Source organism: Patiria miniata, unplaced genomic scaffold, assembly GCF_015706575.1.
Source record: "Patiria miniata isolate m_02_andy unplaced genomic scaffold, ASM1570657v1 HiC_scaffold_29, whole genome shotgun sequence".
NCBI classification, from domain to species: domain Eukaryota; kingdom Metazoa; phylum Echinodermata; class Asteroidea; order Valvatida; family Asterinidae; genus Patiria; species Patiria miniata.
The window spans coordinates 22,377,489-22,397,873 of record NW_024037068.1 but is presented as its reverse complement, the minus strand read 5'-3'; the positions used below and the strand labels follow the sequence as shown (position 1 = coordinate 22,397,873).

Genomic DNA, 20,385 nt, shown 5'->3' with positions numbered 1-20,385 from the left:
AGCAATAATATCTCGGTTTCGTTTTTTTGATCCACCCTGTATAAAACAAATAATGAATGTTTTCGTTGAAAGATGGAATGTTCCATTCAACTCGGCTTCGCCTCGTTCAATGGAACATTCAATCTTTCAACTCATGAAAATATTCTCACCATTGAACTCACAAACAGTCTTTACTAGTATACTATTTAAAACCGGCCTACTTCTATTTGAAACAAGGATGAAAATAAAAGGCCGTGGGAATGAATGAAGAAATATGGAAGGTTTGAGACGCACTGTATAAAAAAAAGGCCTGCACTTTTTAAGTACTTAGCTATCTACTTTATTTTCATTCAAACAGAAAACTGCAAAACAATTCACACGCCACAAGAATGAATATTCAACAATATACATTTGTTAAATATTCCCACTAGCAAGTTTAAGTTAAACAAGTATCCTTAATAATTAAGAAATTGTACAAAGTTTTCACACAACAAGCGCCATGTAACATTTGCAGAATGACAATAACAACCATGAGCCATTTGACTAAAAGGGGGTATTTGCAGAAGAAACTCAATGAGGATCGTAGTTAATAGAGCAAGAGTGGTCCGGCATCATTACAACTAAAACCTACCATCAGGGGTGACACATAAGGCCTTTTCATACTGGACAAATCTCGGGTTGACACAGGTTGAAAACATGTGGTGATTCACACTTGAAAACTGTAAATCCCGCGCCAACCCCGCGTCAACCTTGAAATTGATTTCGCCCCGGGTTAAACTCAACCCTGCTCCAGACCAGAGTTGAGATTTTTCAACTCAGGTTGAAACACTTGCCAGGGTTTAAAACAGCAACCGAGCTAAATAAGTTTCGTTTCCACAAAACAAGTGTGAAACAAACAGCAGTAAACCCGGGGTTGAAAAATCAACCCGGGGCGGCACAGGGCTCGCCCAGGGTTGAGTTCAACCCAGGTTGAAAGGCTCTAGTGTGAAAAGGCCATTAGGTGGCCTTGCATCTGCTCCGTTCACAAGTACCCCCTCACCGGCAAAGAAAGTACAGTTAGGGGTGACTGAACGACGCCATCTTGTCTGACTGCAATATTTTGCCGCGAAGCACGGCCACTGCGTGTACATAGTACAAATCCCCTGGTGTAAGTATGTCACACACAAGGAACGGTGCGCCGAGTCAACCAGCGAAATGTATGTGTCCTGCCCATGGGACGTCGTTGCTAGGTGAAAGGGCGCCCATAATGCATGAAAGTGACAGCAGGTCACCGACAGATCGGGTCGAATGAAATTCTTCTGGATAATTGATACAAGGTGCTTCAGCTTTCTGGACTCTGTGCACAAGTACTGTACCCCCCCTCAACGGTTACCGAGGGAAAGTTGGGGGAGACCACTGGGAGAGAGAGCTGCCGATGCCCGACGCTCACGCGAAGACGCTATGAGATTTGTGCCCATTCAGAATGAAATTAATCGCGCCACAGGTGCACGAACAATTACATGCACGCAGTGTGCCCCTCCCGCTGCGTCTTTCATATGTTGTCACAAAGCGCCCTCTATGTTCATGCATGGAGTCCATTGTCCCGCCATTCTATAGTCTTGGTCGAAGACTAGTTTCAAGCTTTTATTCACCTCTTTTGCAGCCCCCACGGTAAAGAGGTGCTTGCTGCTGTCTCTATCAACAAGATGAATCAAATCCAGTCCTGGCAATATTGGCAGCGCTTCCCGGGAAATTCCGAGCACACCTCACACGCATGCATTAGCTGTAGCTAAAATACAGTTGTACAGTACGCCTATTGTATGCTCGGAATTTCCCGGGAAGCGCTGCCGATATTGTCAAGACTGGATTTGATTCAAGTTTTTTTCCCATTGATAGCAACCTCACTTGTCACGGACCGGCTGTATAAGGGGAATAAAATCCGAATCCAGTTTTGGGCCAAGACTAGCCGTTCTCGGTCGTTTGGCCAATGGGCCAACTTCATTGGATCTAAGAACTGCTAACTCAGGTTAAGCTTTTTCATTCGCAAAATTCGACAAATCAAACAACTGTTCTTTCTCCTGTGCGATCATTGCCCGAAACGGCCACGAACACAATAGGATCCAGGGCCTACATTCTGGGTCCAAGACTTCAAGATGAAGACGCAGGTATCATTTGCCAGTATCGGCATCAATTGCGGTTCCATCAGAGTCACTTTCATTTTAGGTCATTCATTGCAGTCTTACTTTGTTAGTCATTTCTTGAAACAACAGTACTGGTGTTGTTTTCCCGGAACATGGATAAATAAGCCATCACGATTATAGGATACATGTACTATAAATACTGTGTGCATGTGTCCTATTATACCTGGTGGTGTTACATCTGTGCTCAGTATGGGGCCAGTTGCTTTAAACAAATATTGCCTGGGACATGGATAACAATTAGTTCATCTTAAAACAAAGTGCAATTTGGCCATCAGTCTCCTCCGACCATGCATGGTGAGGGGCCAGTTGCAAACCAGTTCATCATCCCCCGGAACATGGATATTTGGATTATGTTCCTGATGTGACCAGCACTCCCTGTGTATTTGCTTTGTCTTTGGCCTCTTGTGCTTGGCTCGGGCCTGCTCTCCCTTGACTCTAATGTTGTGCTTCTCTCTGTACTCGTTGATCTCTTTGCCCTTTGCTTCCACTTGCTTTGTCAAGGCTTCACACAGTTTCGCAAGCTGTTAATATAAAAAAGATTGAGAAAAAAAGAATAGAACATGATCTCATACATATTGCATTAGGTCACATCTCCAGTCTACTTGCACCTCGGATGTTGAACAATTTTTTAAAGGAAGAGTATATCAATCAAATTAGGTTTTGCCCTTCAGCGACGTTTAAACACTGTATACTCAGTGTGTTACCTCCCGAGTGAAAGATGGAAAAAATCACTTGGGTGGGACTCGAACCCATGACCTCATGCTTTCTAGTGCAGATGTCTTACCACTCGACCACCGAGCTAACTGGATCGGTTGGCTGGTTCGAATCTGATGTACATACCAGCGGGTACCACATGCACTAAGATGGAATTTTGCATCGGGGTGATATCAATCAAATTAGGTTTTGCCCTTCAGCGACGTTTAAACACTGTATACTCAAAAATTCCATCTTTTAGAAGAGTATATCATTTGTCATTTTCCCACAGCAGTGTGAAACACGCCGCGGGCTTGAGCTGCCGATGTTGGTGGGTGGGTGGGTTGGTTGGTGGACAGTTTACTCAGGGTGTATTATTCTGTTCCATGCCACTCGTGTATCACAGCTTTGCCAGTGAGTTTCTATGGAATATCTACAGCTTTGTGAGCTGATGCACATGAGTCTAATTTGCATATTAGATCAAGCTACATTGCATTGCAAAATTCGCGGTTTGTGGAACTGCCGTGGCTTGAACCAATTGGTACTTGTTTTGTTTGAAGCAACAAAAGTGCTCAAAATATAAAGAAGGGCGCTTCACAACTAACCCGATGAAGTTTTAGCTCAGTGAATGCTGTAAGTTCTGAGAAAACATTACACTAGGATCTCAATTTCAATTCAAACGTTGCCTAGTCATGCTCTGAATTTCACCCGAAATCAACGCCCAGGACTCGGCTGATTGCAGCTGCGCGATGTCACGCACTGAACCGACGAATTATAGCAACTGCTATCGTGTGTGCGTCATGTCAATGCTTGCGCACACCCATTCACGGCTTCACCAAATTAAAAATGAACTATTAAGGGAAATTTCCGAAAGATGTTTCTTTAGACGCATCTTTGGAAGCGAACTTCTATTATTGTTTTCTTCAAAATGCCACAAACTGACCTGATCCTTGTTATGTTGCAGTGCCGGCGCTACCTCCCCCACTGTCCGCTCCACCAAGACTCCACCCACCAGACGGAAGCATTTTCTGTCAGCGTCGGCCTCTTTCAGTGTTTCAATGACAAGTCTGTCCAAAAACAATGTTTGAAAAAAAAATAACTTCTTCATCCCTGTTGTACCCTCCTGGTGTGCGTTGAAGGGCCACACCTCTATGTTCCAACACCCCTATGTTCAAACAGAGACTTAAGAGTCCCCAAGTTTTTGTACTTTCCCAATACTTGCATATGTATTGGACAATTGAACGCGTCCCAAGTTATATTAGCTCAGAAAATTGAAAATTTAAAAAAATTGAAAATGTGCAATTTTGTCCCCATAACACACTAATTTCAACTGGGACTCACCCAAACCTTGCCTGGCATATTAAACCACACGACACAGGTCCTTGAAGAAGAAAAAAATGATCCACGATGAAGATTCGGCCCACAATTTAAGTGAAAAAAGGAGGTATAGCCGATAGCCTAGCCTTGGTCAATGCTCTCGTCGTTCGTCCCGTACGCGGTCAAACGTCGGCATATATCCTCACGCGCTATGCACATGCATGTAAAAATACAGCGCGAACAGCGACCTCACGCGGCCACTATTTTTATGCAAATCAGTTGGAGACGATGTCGAGCCTTGGTTCAATCGTCCATGTGAGGTTTTGGGGGTGGTGCTCATTATGTTAATAGCCTTAGCTGACCTTAAATGTCGTTTTCTTATTGGTCGATCGTTGCGTGGAAACTTGCATAGTGAAACGTGGCACCGTACATAATCCATACACGAACACATTGTGTGTCTCTGCACACGGCACCAATGCACAAAAACTGTGGTTCCTGTCACGTCCGCAAAAGGCAGAATAGCTGCAAATAATTTGATGACGTCCGGATTTTCCAAGGTGTGATTGGACACTCCACATAGCCCCACCTACATTATCTGTATTCGCATACGAGGTCGTGCGCTGGAAATCTAGCGCAAAGTAAAGAAAAACATAAGCTTTGGCCGACGATTGAACCAAGGCTCGACATCGTCTCCAACTGATTTGCATAAAAATAGTGGCCGCGTGAGGTCGCTGTTCGCGCTGTATTTTTACATGCAAAATAAAAGCGCGTGAGGATATATGCCGACGATTGACCGCGTACGGGACGAATAACGACGAGAGCATTGACCAAGGCTACCGACATGACCGATATGCAGTCAAGATGATGCCCGGAGCTAGATTTGAGCACAAACAAACTGCAAAGCGCTGTCGACAACACGCGACCCGAAAACAAAGATGGCGATCACCGCGCGATGTACCATGAGCACGCACGGCGCGCTGAATCGCAAGGCACAAACCGCGCAGGAAAATCGTGATTTCTACCCCAAGAATCTGTTCAAAATTGCAAAACGGGTGTCAATAGAATTGAGAAAAGTCTGCTTTTGATTGTAAAGGTGATTTTTGAGCAATAAAAAACATTTTTGACTCTAATTTGATCAAAACAAAACAGGGGCCCTACACTTCACGATCGCCGAAAAACACGTGCACGTGAACGTTCACTTCAACATGCAAGGTGAAGAAATTGTCAATCATTTTTTACAATTCCCGACCTTCAACACGGTGTACTTACCGGTGTTCGTTCTGATCCCCTTCGAGTTCAGCAATCTTGCTCATCAGCGCTCTCTGCTCCTGCCTTAGCTGGTTAAATTTAGCGACAATCTGGTCGTTAGACGGCCCTTTTGCAGACGGTTTTGCGCTGCCATTTGCGCTCGGTTTTCCCTTCTTGTCAGCCATCTTGATTCATCACAACTTAACTAGACTCGCTACCCGTACTCTTTAGCTCAGTTTTTGTTCCCGTTCATATAATTATAAACCATTGAACAAACGAGGGCGCAATTTATTCTCAACAGGCAGACCAGCCGCAGGTTTTTTTTTTAGAAAAACCATTCAGTGCAAAACATGTTGCAGCAGCAGTGGTGGGGTGGGGTGGGGGAGCTCGAATGTCTCTTTCTCGCATGACTTGTCCAATCGTATCAAACGAGGCGTCTAAACCCATGTTCCTATTAAAACCAAGTTTATACAATGATATGCAATTAGCCTGCGCCATTATCTAAAATAATTATAACATCTATTTATTTTTTTCCGCATGAATTTGTCCACTCGTGTCAAACGAGGTGTGAAATTTATCAAATGATACAATGTTCATTTTAAGCCAAATATACAAATTATCTACATTTTAATTACATTTTGTGTACATTTTTCTAAACGCGTATGCGGGATATATCGTCCTAACCCGGGTACGTGTCCAGATTCATCATTTAGCGTCAATGCTAATTTATGAATTGTTTCACGGGTTTATTAGGATTTCTCCCAGGCGACACCCCCAACCATCCCAGTAAGTTAACCCTCGCCAATGCCCCCTAAAAGCCCTAATGCCATATGAAGGTATGTATTTTTTTAAATCAAAATAACGAATAGTAAAGATTATTGGTGTTTGGCCAAAACCTCATATTAACAGTACACATGCATTCGGCAAAAGGAGATATTTCCCTAATTCATATCAAAATAGAAATAGGGTTTTGAAGAGCGATTGTTGGTATAAGGCATCTGTTATTCAACTGATGCCTCACATCATGGAGCTAGGAACAAAGCTCCATGCTCACATCAACAATCACTATTAAAAACAAAATTGAATCCGGTGGGGCCGGGGATGGTCAACATTTTCATTATTTTTAGGGAGTGATTGAAATTGGCAGGGAAACCTAAATAAGAGATGTTTCACATAACTTATTATTTGTAAGAACAAAAATGGTGTTTTGTTGTGTCTGCTGTGTTTTGAAACAGAGGGCACACAGATACACATACACCATCATGCAAAGGCGGAGGGGGGGGGGGGGGGTAAAGGGGGCCATGCCCCCCCCCCCCAAAAAAAAAAAAACCGAACCAAATCTGTTTCCTTTTTTTTTTTTTTTAAGTGACGTTGCAATAAAGGCAGGCAATGAGTACACCACCATCTTTTCCTTAAAAAACATTGGTCAGAAATTGCCTCAGATCGCACCACAGTGCATCTAAAAAATCCAAAAATATCTTAACCCACTTTTTGCCCCCCCCCAAAAAAAAATGGTGTGCCGGACAGTTTAAATATATTTTGAAACACGAGGACACTTTTAATGCATTATTTCTTTTAAATTTCGTATGTACTTTGTTCGTGTGAAGAAAAGTACATTTTGCAAAATCTTAACATGCAGCGGCGTAGCTACGAGACGGGGTGGGGCGGGGGGGGGGGATGGACCCCATAAAAAGTTCGCTCCTTCCCCCTTAAAAAGGGGGGGGGGTGAAAGCACCCCCCCATGAAACCTTGTCGCCCCCAGTCGCCCCCCCCCCCCCACTGAGATTTTGAGTTTCTAAAAAAATTATCATTGATCTACATGACGCCCCCCATGAAATGTTCCAGCCCCCCCCCCCAGTGCGCCCCCCCCCCCCCGAAACATTCCTGGCTACGCCACTGGACCTCATGTAGTCCCCCACAGAAAAAAAAAGCCCTTTGTAAGAGGGTTCAGCACAATTTACTGTGAAACTTTATTCCGCAATTCTAAAATTGACTATACTCCAACTTTGACAACAATTTTAGTCCGCTCCATGTTCGAGCTCACTCCAAAATACATTTTTTTCTAAGATGAACATTACATGCAAAACCTCAAACTTTTATGCAACTTTATCTTCGTTGAGAAAAATGACAATTTCAACCCATAAGATTAACTTTAAAAATCCCTTTATTTGAAAAAAAAGCAAATTTCTTCAAGAAATATCCCAAAACATTCTCTCTTTACAGCAGCACATTGAGCAGCATAAAATAAAATTAAAACGTGCAGTGTCATGCATAATGTGACTGTGCCAAGTCCAGAGTTTAGAAAAACATGCAAAACAAAATCTGGCCATTTTTATCCACTCTTTAGCGGACAAAATTCTCCAAAATATTTATGAGGCAGACACGAGGTCCTCAGTATTTCACCAGCCAAGTTTGAGGTCTCAATTCTTTTAATTAAGGAGACTTTTCTTAAATTGTTTGCACAAACGAGTGATGCAAAGTGATTTCAATTTGAAGCCCAAGACTAGCCTGGTACATGTGTTCAACTGTTTAGATGGACGACAGTAGTCTGGTGGCATTTATATGGAGGGAATGCACAGAAATGGAGACTGGGGACCAGATTGTTTCCTTGGACTTTCTTAATTAAGTATTCATCGATGCTTATTTCAGATTACCCATTCCTATTGGTCGGGAGCCCGTCACATGATAGCCGGTCTTAAACGGATGATAAAGACATGGATGGCTGGTCTTAGACACTTTTCCAGTGTCACATGAAATTTGGACTCCCATGAAATCCGGTGCCTTTTAACGTTCGTTGGTTGAACGTTCACATTTCTCACGTATAGGCATGCGCAATACTACCAGCGGGCAGCGAATCAGTATTTCATAGTCCGAAATACACACTACACCAGCCCAAATGCGTTTGGACAATCTCCTTATAATAAGGTAAGAAGTTGTAGAGGGATATTACATCACGTAAGTTCAGTGAATTGGGTGTTTGCAGTAGTAAACGCCATGCATGTAATGGTATCTCTTTGTGAGTTATGTGGTTCTGAGAAACAGTTGGTTTAACTCGACGTTTCGAACAGCTCTGTTCGTCATCAGGTCTGGAGACTGACGTCATCAGATGAACAGAGCATACTGTTCGAAACGTCCAGTTAAAGCAACTGCTCAGAACCATGCAACTCATTCATATCATTCACATGGTGTTACCCCAAACCTCCCATTCATTGATCGTGTCCGCCATGCAAACCCTTTAGTCTAATTTACACTAAAGTTCATTGCATTTTTTTCACCAACTTTTCCCACCGACCTGCCGAAAATGTTGGCGACTGGTTTGTACTAATTAAGCAATAATTATCGAGGCCAAAAGCAAAACCATATAAAAGTATCATTAATTCAAACAGATCTTAAAAGTAAACTTGGATTGCTATATCACAGCCTATTCAGATATCATACTATTATTATGAACAATAATCTGTCATTTCAGTGTCATTTCTTCTGTCAAAGGTATGTATTTTACATGTAGATCAATTTTTCTCCAACAGTTTTACAATTTGACTGCCTTTTTCGTCATGACCCGAATCAGGATCTACCAGGTCTCGAAGCTTGGATTTTTTTACTCTCTGCCAAATGTTGACCACGCTCTCGTCTAAAACGGAAAACTCCGGCAAGTCAAAGTGTCGTATCCTCGGATTGTCCCCGCGATAATGCACCAAGCGGAGCTCCGTCCAAGGGTCGACGGACCTCGCCTCACCGCCGAGCTTGATGGCGTGGATCTTGAAATAATGAACATTGATCGGACGCAAGATGTTCTTATCCCTCCCCGTGTTGGATAAAGTCGGGTCCTCCGATCGCCACCGATTGCGTTCGATTATCGACCCCGGCGCAAACTCGGTCAGGTTCGGGCGCCCGAAGAACCAGTTCTGTAGCCGAACGGCGCCGACGTGGTCCAAATGAGGATCGCGGAGATACTCGGGTATCTTTGACATGGATGGATTCATGGGTTGGATGTACTCGTCTACGTCGATTTTGATCATCCAGTGAGAGTTGTATCGATGTCGCCAGAGGCAGTCGTTCTCGTGAGCTATCTGGACTTCGAGGTAGGACTTTTCTTGAGAGGATCTGTGAGACCAAGGAATGACGGTAACGAAGCCTGATTCAATGTGCTCCTTGACAGTCTCCCGTAGGAGGCTCAAATCCTCAGGAGCATTATCGTAAATGTAGGCGTGTTCCACGCCCACAAACTTGTGATAGTCCAACCAATCGGACATAAAATTGTCCATGTCTCTGACCATCGTACAGACGCTCAAGAACCGCTTCTTAGCGACGGGTTTGGAACCAACTCCACGGCATACTGTGAAGTTCGTGTAGGTGTACCTGTACCACTGGCGACGCCATGTCTCTTTGTGTAAACTCATTGTAAAGTTGTTCTTTCTGAGATAGGCTTCTGGTAGCGGACACGTCATAACGAACACGTACTGCGGTAAATATCCGAAGCTCCGGTAGTCATCCACCATGGGGTCGTTTGCCGTCGTTTCACCGTTCTGGAACTCGCACACAAACCGTTCGTTCCATTTATCCCTGAAGAACCGAACTCCGACGAAAACAACGCTGTTGGACTCCGGAGTGAAGAAGGCCGAGTGGATGGTTGGCATGTCGGGCCTCTCGAGCTTGTGGGTGAAGAAGCAGGTTTCGTCGGTAGGGCGAGAGCGCGAGTACGCGCTGGCGTTGTGTTTGATATCCAGCATGGTCGTGTAAGTGCGCCACTCGGCACGGGCTGCCTCTCGTCGCTTTGCCCGGTGTTCTTGTTGCTTTCTGGCGGAGATGAGAGACGGTTGTAAGACCGTAGAGGAGAGAAACCACAGAATGATGACGGCAAGGAAAGCAATCCAGCCAGTCCATGGATGGGTCATCACGTAGTAACGTAACCTTCGCATCATTTTGGTCTTGATTTTATTGCCTCTCTGTACGTTGATTACCGCATCGGCTACGCAATTATTAGCCTAGTGACTGGATATATAGGAGCTTGCCGAGTCAAAATAAACCTCAACTGACCCAGGCGTCATGACAATGATCAGCGCTTCCATGGTACGACACTGATAACTGAGTTAACTTCAGTAGCAACAATCCAGGTCAGGAATAATAAATGTTGAAAGTGTTTTCGCCGTCCCATTAATGTTGTGGCCCGTCAGAGGTATAATCAAAGATGCTGTCAGAAGAAATCTTGCTTCGGCCTCTATTCGATCTGGAAAGCAATAACAAACATGACATACAAAATATAGTTTGTTTTCTTGATTGTATACATGTAAGTAGCATAAAATATCTTTATTCGCACACATTCACATGATGGCACAAGATACAGAGCAGATAAGTAAAATAAACAATTAACACAAAAGGGGAACAAAGTCAATTGACACAGATGTCATTAATTATTTCGAAGACATCAGCGTCATTAAAAATTCCACATTCAACAATTAACGTCGATCGTCTCTCACATCAACCATGTCCTTGCGCGAGTACAAACATTTTGATTTCAGATGGTTCGCAATCATACCATGTTTTTCGGGGATCCTTCAGTTCAATAAAACATATATGTTCTGGCCAAAATAGTCTCCGTTCTTGCACAAATGGTGCTAAAAAATGTGAGAGAAACCGTTAATTTTATTTAGTAGAGAGGAATAATTAATTATATAAAGTGACAACTTTACGAGCAGACACGCGTGCACGCGTTACCACTCCCCGTAGACTTATGCACTCAACAATGTGGCGTCTGACCCCCTTGTTATTTGCGGTATATGGGCCCTAATTAGGTAGGGTGCGGGGACATTGATTTTGAAATAATTCCGGTGAGGAGATAATTATAATGATGTACACACTCATGCTTAAAATTTGGATAGAAAAGGCTACATATGTATTAATAAGTTTTGTTAGGAGTAAAACCAGAAATAAAGGTCATCACAATTGTGCATCATCAGCCAACAAAATGAGAAGACTTTAAATTTACGTACTGGTGAACGCGATCATAACTTGCTGCGCTGTCTTTGTCACGATGAGATACTTCAATGAAGCTGACGACAATGAACTCACATTGTGTGAACACTCAGTGATGGCGCAAACTCATGTTGTGTGGAGAGATCGTGAATGGCGTCCCTTCGCCTATGGCAACGCTGGCGGACGCCATTCATAAAAAAAAAAAAACTGTACCCCTATTTGACTTACAAGATTTGGAATGCTAGCTGCTTGAAGAGGTCGTTGTTCGTGGAATGGACGGGCAGGCCAGCTAGGCAAATATTGTCTTAATCCGCTCGCTTGAATGTCTGTGGTCATTTTTTCTTAATGCAGGTTGTGTTGTGGATGGTTTTCATTGTTCGTAATGCATGGTCTCGCCACTCACAGTACATCTCCGATGCTGCGGGATTATCTTATGCCTATTGTACTCTATTACGTAACAGTATTTGGATTAACTGTCTGCGCCTCCCAGCACCGTCGAACCAGTGAGACTACGAGATATGCGTATGACGTCATTAATTCTGCGTTGCAAGTGACGGGACTGTCTCATATCAACTAGCCCACTATTTTGGCGGTTTATTCATAAGACTTTTTTTTTATTTCAGCCTTTTAATTCATTGTTAGGCCAAAAAAAAAAAATAGTCGGTCTCTGGTCAGATCGAAGTTCCGGAATTGATGCGGCGACGCGGGGTTTTTTTTTGGGGGGGTGGCTTCTTTTTATTTTTTCAAGCTTGAATTGTACAGACAAGGTGGGTATTATTTTGCTTTTTTGTGTCCTCATTATACATTGGTGTCCTCCATAATATGCCTTGGTGCCCTTTATCATTTGCCTTGGTGCAATTTCCCCATTCCTTGGTGCTCCTTGGTACAAAAATTTGAGGTGCGGCAATAGAGGGCGCTGTTGTAGCTTCCGTGTTAATTTGAAGAAAAAAAGGTTGACGCGCATGATTAAAATCGATGCGCGCGTTGACCAGAGACCGATTTTTTTTTTTTTTTTGGCCTTACCAACTTTGCGCTACATGTACATGTATGTATGTACCTTATGTACATGTATACATAAGGTGCATTGGTATGCTACGAGTTTGACGCCGATTCGAATTTATCGCCGGTTCTGCGAAACAATGCCCAGATAAGTATTTTAACAAGTGTACAAAGATTAATGAATATAATACACAATAAAGACACTCCATTCAACAATAAGTGTACTCTTTTCTACAGTAGTTTATTTGATCGCTGGGAAATTCTGTGTATTTTACTCATTTTTAGGTGATCAATTATAATACAATTTAAATTTGAGGTATGTACAATATTAATCTTATCTCATTCAAACAAAAGGCCACCTAGAAATACAAAATTCGTCGATTGTTCATTTCATTCAAACTATAACCGAACTTTAAAATTGCATTTTTACATATTATACACTGTAACACATTTTTATTGGGACAAGACAGGAATGTTTGCCTGTTTTTTGTGGACTAATGATGTTGGCTGACAGAATAGGTTTCATTTAAGTTTATCTTTGGGCATATTATTAATCGATGTAATACATCACAGAGTTGAGTAAACAGGAAACAAAATCTTGTCTGAAATTGTCTAATGGACGGAACACATAGCGCAAGGAACAAGGCATCACTTAAAAAGCTGAAGGTTTCGAACTTCTTGTGTTTTTCTTTGGGTCCGGTTAAAAATGTCACGTAATATGGCAGGAAATAACTGACATTCAAATTCAAGAGGGAGATTTTTCAATATAACATAAAACATAAACAGGTAAATTAGGGGCACTCGAAAAGAACATTTTAAGTTAAACCGCTCTTGGAAATACTATTAAACATCAAAGGAAGTTACCCAGGCTAAGAGGAAGATATCCTTAGTGAAGCACAAATAAATACACTATGAATAAGCATTACAACTTGATCAGTCCACAGTCTTGGACCATTTCATACACACATGAACCTTTGGCTTTGATGAATGGGTAAGTACATGTATGCCCATTTTTTGAGGTTCTTGATCGAATTAGTGTACAGTCTTTGCTTCTTTGTCTTCAGGATATGTCTAAATTAAACACCCCCCCCCCCCCCCGAAAAAAAGGTTACAATAAAAATCAGGGGTGTGAGTGACCACTGATAAAAAAGCTGAAAACAACAGGAAAAGGTGTAAAAAAGCTGAACTTTGAAAATCTCCTAAACTTTTGTACACAGCAAGTGAGGGAAAAAAGCTGAAATCAAAAAACAAAAAAAAGCTGAAATCAGCTTTAAAGCTGAGATTTCACACCCCTGAAAAATAAATATGGATATACATGTATATTATTCATGTTTCACTCCTCCCTTTCCAACTATGTAGGAAAATGTTTCTCAATTTTTGTTTGATTTTTGGCTGTGAATACATGTACTTGGAATGTTATTTGTCAGGTCTAACATGCTACAGTTTGTGGACTCGGTGGAACAGTCACTCCCGCTTGAAGTAGAACGCTTTGCCCTGCGCGTGAAGCTCCTGCTCATAACCTTCGTACTCTCGCTCTAGCCTCTGCCTCAGTGCTGCCCTTCTAACCTGAGGAGAAACACAAGTTTCATTGGTAAAGGAAAGCTTCATGTAACTATGCGCTAAGATTGGGATTTAGGGGTAATGGAGTAAATGGACAAAAAAAATCAAAGAGCAACGTACAATAAATCTGAAGCCGCTTATTAAAAAATAAACCTGTTGAAAAATCAGCTCATTATAGAAACACTTTTTGAGAAATGTGAAAATGCATCCATGGACGATACAGAGCACAGGATTCTGTTACAAGGGTGATGGTTTGGTCCTTACCATAGGAAATGATGGCAACTGTTTTCTGTTAATTACTTAAAAAGCAAGTAAATAATAGGATATTTCATGACATTTTGACTTTTACATTAAAAGAATGGAATTGTATGCCAAAACTTGTGGTCATTGGTGGCTTCAATTCAGCACGTCTCGATTGTTTGTATAAGCCTTTGGTTGTGCCAAAAGATATAGGCCTCATAGGCCCCCCTATAGGCCGCCCCCCCCCCCCCCCCCCCAGCCACCCACCCACCACAGTGGTTGTTTTTGTAGGCAAAAAATTGTCACTTCTGTGTCAGCAAAATGGTGTCACAGTTTTCAAAAATAATTATGCTTCCGGTATCAGCGCTACATAGTCTCAGCTGGTGTGTAATCCACCCTACATTGAACTGTGCTCTAAATATGTCTTTGCTCATGTTCATTGCTTGTACAAGCGAACGGCAGCAACCGTACATCAGTTACAGTTTTTATGACAATTAAAACAAGACAGATTTGTTCGAGATACAAAACTGGAAAAACTGGGTGGGGCAGCTGGGGTGGACAGGCAATCGTTTATCAAAACCTAAAGTCCTTCCAGAATACTGTACATTTTTGTCAATAACATATATATACATGTATGGACATTTTGAAAATTTAAAATCAAAAATTGAATGGTTTTAAAATAAATTTTTTTTTGCTTACCTCTACCAGGGCTTTGTTGGCAAATTTGGTTTCAGTTTTGAGTTGGGCGGATAAGTCCTTGGCTTTGCGGCATTCACTGGCCTCTTCAAGGTTCTCGGACCAGAGAGCCTTCTGGTTAAGTTCCAACTCACTGCAATAAAAACAATTATTCGGTGAAACGGAATGTCAAATTTGGTAACAAATTGTGAAAAGGCTCAACTGCAGATCTGGCTTGAAAACAGACACCTCAGAATTGGGGGGCAATTAAGGCCTAGTTTTGGACTGGCTTTTCTTTCTTTTTTGACTTGGAACAAAACGTTCCACAGACCTGCAGTTAGTTTCATATGAGAGATTTTAGTATACAAAAAAACCTTTAAAGCTATTTATACGAGGGGAAGGGGACGTTTAACATGAGAGATTTTAAATGGCTGCTCAATTGCGTTAATTGTCAACAAGAACCTATTTTTATGTTTGTTTTTATGGACGTCACAATAAGGGCAGGCACTGTGTACACCACCATCTTGGGTTAAAGTGGTCAGAAATTGGATACTCTAATTCTTGCATACATTGAAAGACAGTTATGCTTCACATTTAACAGAAATCTAGTCAAATTTACAAGCATTGGATAGGGTTGCTTGCTTTAACCAGCGCAGCAAAATATTTAAACAAAACAACAGATCCAATGACAGGAGGCTACAAGCTGATGGATAACCGGGAAACAATTAATAATTAATTGGCAATCCTTTACTTACTTTTTAACAACTGACTCACGAGCTGCCATCAGTTCATCATACTGAAAATGAAACAAAAATACGCTTTGACCAAAGAATATTAAGGAGAACTGTGGAATGATTCTTATTGAGAAAAGCAATAAAATCGACTTATTAGAACTAGAAGGGACTGAAAATCCAATCCACAATAGTCTTACTCTCAGCAGAATGAGGATGGGAAAGCTAGGATGTATGTACCACTGCGTACTACTAGAGGTACATCTACAAATATCAATACAATATCAAGGAAAGATTTCCATATAAGAAGTTCACTAATTTTCCTCTGTATTGACTAACAAGCCCCCAGATAGCAATTTCATGTCATCAAAGTCAATGTGAGCAGTGAGAAAATACAAGCATTTTCTTAGAAAACACTTAGAATTTTTCAGTCCAATCTCATAGGGTTTGTACACAGGGTGTTGAGTGAACTTCGTATATGGAAATCTTTCCCAATATCAATACTCTGGTAAGGTATGCGTGACTTTTAGGACTCCTAAACAAAAACCCATTCTTACATTTTGAATGAAAGTTCTATGGATATAAACCTTAAAGTACAACACGAATGTGCTCATAATAAACTTCGCGTCTGGACTGTAGATGTAATGTCTCCATACCATGATCCAGGCTTTCAAGTGTCTAGATTCCCAACCCGCAACCGTCCAATGTGTTTGGGTCGGAAGGGGGGGGGGGGGGGCATATTGGTTCCCAGACAGCGGATCGACTGCCCAAAGTTGTGTTCAAGATTTTAATGGGAAGGCGAACTGGAAACAGGTCAACTCGTACGCGAACCAACTCGTACGCGAGACAACTCGTACGCGGATTGGTCAACTCGTACGCGGGACAACTCGTACGCCAGCCAACTCGTACGCAAGACAACTCGTACGCGGACCAACTCGTACGCGAACCAACTCGTACGCCAGGCAACTCGTACGCGGACCGAAATAAGCAAATTTAAATTGAACGATGTTTACGATCGCCAAAAGTTTACCCCAAAACACACGCCAAAGTTATCGATTTATCACAGTACACAGTACGATTGTGATTGTAGCCATATGTATTTTCAACAGTTTACATTCCATAAATGCAACGATGTCAAGTTCAAAAGTTTCAACGATACAAAAAACATGATCCATTTTAATTGCGACCGATGTGTAGTGCAATGCTGCGGCATGCGCTTCCAACCACGCAGCTAGTGTGGAGAATTTGTCAAGACGTACATGTACAACGATTTGATTTACACACATAGCGCGGGGCCACTATAGCAATGTATTGTTGGAAGTCTACAAATGCAGCGGACATTATACGATTTAAATTCTCACTACGTGGCAATATCTTGTCGTATAGCGCGCGTACGGTGTGAGCCAGGATCAGACATCGACAGTGTGCGAGTGGTCCGGTGTCGTGCCAAAAACCGTCCGGTGCCAAATAGTGTCCGCTGAGCATGCGCAGTAGGCGCCAGACACTATTTGGCATGTAATACATGCCAAATAGTGTCCGTTGCCAAATAGTGTCCGGGCGCCGTCGATCGAGCGTGAACAAGGGCGCACGTACGTACGTCCTGCCGGACAGTATTAAGCTGGAAAAATCGGACAGTATTTTGCAGGAAAAATCGGACAGTATTTTGCAAGGGGGAATCGGACAATATTTGGCAGGGCGGGGAATCGGACAATATTTGTTGGCAGGAAAAATCGGACAATATTCAGTGGCGGGGGAATCAGACAATATTTGGCAGGGGGAATCGGACAGTATTTAGCAGGAAAAATCGGACATTTTTTCGCAGGGAAAATCGGACACTATTTGGCAGGGGGAATCGGACACTGTTTAGCAGGAAAAATCGGACAGTATTTGGCAGGAAAAATTGGACAGTATTTGGCAGGGGGGAATCCTCGGACAATTAATATTTGGCAGTAGGAATCGGACAGTTTGGCAGGAAAAATCGGACAATTTTTTGCAGGAAAAATCGGACAGTATTAGGTGGGAGAAACCGTAAAATATAACGTTGGTTATAATGCTACACACAGCATAGTACTACTACACACACTTCACACGGCGTTAGACCTACGTACTTACTGCACGCCAAACAGGTGAACTCTGACGCGAAAAAAAAACACAAACATTTTGCACAAATATAATGTTTAAACTATTGGGGAAACCAAGTCAAATAGTTATCACAGATAACAAGGAAAACGTTAAAACAGATTGTAAAAAGCAAATTCAGGTGAAAAGAGATCTTTTCTATACGATGTATTGACAGCTCGACAAGGCACGCAATAGGATGCGCGCTAAGCGCGGACACTATTTGGCAAGCGTCCGTAAACAATGTGACGTCATAGACGCATGACCAATCAGATCGCATTATGCTAATTAGCGGACACTATTTGGCACCGGACGGTTTTTGGCACGACACCGGGAAAACAAATCATAACTTTTTTGTTATGAGCAAAAAAAGCTGATTTAAAACTGAACTAATTGGGACCACTCAGAGTCTCAGTAACACAAAATTATCCCCTTAACTTAAGAAAAAAAGAATGTGCCGGACAACTGACCGACCCTAATTCCCTACACGCCCGAACCAACGGTTTCAGTCTAGTCTATACTCACGCGTACGAGTTGGCTCGCGTACGAGTATGTCCGCGTACGAGTTACCACGCGTACGAGTTGGCCCGCGTACGAGTTTGTCCGTGTACGAGTTGTCCTGCGTACGAGTTGGTCGCATACGAGTTGGCTCGCGTACGACAATGTACGAGCTGACCTGTATTCGGCGAACTGAGCTTTGAAAATAGTACGCAGTACTAGGCTTACTAGTCCCCAAACAGAATGAAGGCGTAAATGAGCTCCATAATAATATAAATAGCAACCAACAACAGTAATACAACCAAGTGCTAACCATGCTAACCCTAAAACTAGTAATGGTACCGGGACGGGTATTTCACGTGTAACAAACATTCCCAATCGTAAAAACAAATCGGGACGGACGGGAGAGTGTTAATTCCTACCTTTATTCTTTCTTTCTGAGGCTGTAGCGCTCGTTGCAAGCTCTTTCTGTTTGTGGCTGTGTTAGCCTCAAACCTATATGATGTAGACAAACTCATAGTTGTATTGGAATTTGTTAATTAATAACAAAATGTCTACTTCAACTTGAAAAAAACTAGGACGTGCACACAACTTGCAACACGACCCACTTAAAAAACGTAAACACAACATGAACGTAAGTACAGCTGCGCTGGGCTGGTGCACGAAAACTTGGCCTGAATGTATATATTTTCCTATTTAAAAAACTTGTTTTTGTGTCGGAGTACCAGTTGTGAGGGGGTACACATTTCCGTGTTGCTAGGTTACGGTTGAACTGAGCGGGCCCGCTGGTTATCTGCCACTTGTGCCAGGTTCTCTGTGTCCTTAACATTCTCCTACCGAAAATTACAAAAATTAATTTCTTCTATTTAGGAGGTTTTCAATCCTCTGAATAATTGCTTGTACTTTGTATGCAAATGAAAATGTATTTCGGGTTACCTTTTAGCCCATAAAGCACAAAAGATGGCTTATAATGCAGGGATGATCGAGATTGTCCATTGAAAAAAAGTCTGAAAATTTACGAAATTTCTCAAAAATGCATATCTTTCTATATACATGTATACAATGTCTTTCTCTCAGATTCAAAAAGTCTGATTTCAGACAAAGATCTGAAAAAATCTCATGCCTGGGCTAATGTTTTGGTTTGAAGTATAATTCAAAAGTTTATTGCTAAAAAAGAATAAATTTAAAAATTCCATTTTTTTTCTAGGTGGACACTTGAAAAAAACACCGCAACTTGAAGAAAAAAATCTAAATAGGCCTTAAACCCTAGCTCTTGTTAATCTAAAATAATTTGGTTGATAAACCGTTAGCAAACATAAAAAAGGGAAGAAATAACCACGTTTCCATATTTTAGCCAGGATCATGGGCATAGCCGGGATTTTTTTTCGGGGGGGGGGGGGGGGGGGGGGTGGGGGTTGCTGGTTGCATGAAATCTCATAAAAGCAATTCCTGTTCATGGCAAAACCCAGCAATTGGGGGGGGGGGTGTCTGATCTGGGGCCTACCAATAAAATAATTCATACATAACATTGCAGTTCATAAATTCTGAATTTTATTCTGAGATGAGGCCATGGATATTTTCAGGACTCGCCCCTCGATCCACACCGACTCCAGATTCCCCAAAAATGTTTGGAAATTGCTGCATTTTATTTGCAAATGTAAATATAACTTTTTTAATGTAAAAGAGGCTAGTATTGATATGTATTTAGGTGAACATTTTCTACTAATTCTTTCATAATGGTTCCAGGATCCCATTTCATTGTTTTCTATTAATTCAAAAGGGGTGGATCCGGGGGTGGCATAGGCGTAGCCAGCAGGGGGATAAGGGGGGTATTTACCCCCCCCCCCAATATTTTGTAGACTGCCCTTTTCCACTCAAAGTGCCCTTTTTTTAACAATCGCCCTTTTTTTATGAACAAGTGGCTTTTTTGTGCACGTGGCCATTCCGGGTGGTTTTTTTTTATGTTGCTGTAATTTCACGCATGCATCAGCCTGAAAAGCACCATATAATGTCCATTAGTGTGCATACTCGTTTTGAACAGCACCCCCATCTACAGATGGTACCCCCCCCCCTTACATTACAGCTACTCTTGTGTAAATACTGTTCAGGCAAAAAAATACAGATCTATAAACTGAACAAGTCATTGAGTTATTATATTCTATTTATTGTCATTA

At 42.0% G+C, this 20,385-nt stretch overlaps 3 protein-coding genes across 3 annotated transcripts; all 3 read right to left on the bottom strand.

The window, feature by feature from the left end:
* Positions 1-278: 278 nt before the first annotated feature.
* On the bottom strand, positions 279-5,642 carry LOC119735889 (prefoldin subunit 2-like). The gene is given in 4 exon segments (XM_038209833.1): positions 279-2,578; positions 2,581-2,680; positions 3,796-3,919; positions 5,439-5,642. Coding segments are annotated over 4 exon segments (459 nt in total). The 5' UTR covers positions 5,603-5,642; the 3' UTR covers positions 279-2,507.
* A 2,714-nt stretch (positions 5,643-8,356) lies between these two features.
* LOC119735964 lies at positions 8,357-10,644 on the bottom strand. The gene has a single exon (XM_038209940.1). It carries the CDS (start codon positions 10,337-10,339, stop codon positions 8,927-8,929), a length of 1,413 nt encoding a protein of 470 aa, XP_038065868.1. The 5' UTR covers positions 10,340-10,644; the 3' UTR covers positions 8,357-8,926.
* A 3,063-nt stretch (positions 10,645-13,707) lies between these two features.
* LOC119735704 (uncharacterized protein C1orf189 homolog) lies at positions 13,708-18,866 on the bottom strand. Its single transcript, XM_038209559.1, has 4 exons — positions 18,634-18,866; positions 15,620-15,660; positions 14,889-15,018; positions 13,708-13,955 (listed from the first exon to the last, which is right to left on the bottom strand). Exons 1-4 carry the CDS (start codon positions 18,727-18,729, stop codon positions 13,854-13,856), a joined length of 369 nt encoding a protein of 122 aa, XP_038065487.1. The 5' UTR covers positions 18,730-18,866; the 3' UTR covers positions 13,708-13,853.
* Positions 18,867-20,385: the final 1,519 nt, after the last annotated feature.

Excerpts from the sequence above, each read along its gene's own strand:
- LOC119735704 (XM_038209559.1), bottom strand. The coding sequence starts at position 18,729 with ATGAGTTTGTCTACATCATATAGGTTTGAGGCTAACACAGCCACAAAC. Across the intron at positions 15,019-15,619 it reads CGTGAGTCAGTTGTTAAAAA|TGAGTTGGAACTTAACCAGA; the intron begins GTAAGTAAAGGA and ends TTTTTATTGCAG. Across the intron at positions 13,956-14,888 it reads CCAACAAAGCCCTGGTAGAG|GTTAGAAGGGCAGCACTGAG; the intron begins GTAAGCAAAAAA and ends GTTTCTCCTCAG.
- LOC119735964 (XM_038209940.1), bottom strand. The coding sequence starts at position 10,339 with ATGATGCGAAGGTTACGTTACTACGTGATGACCCATCCATGGACTGGC.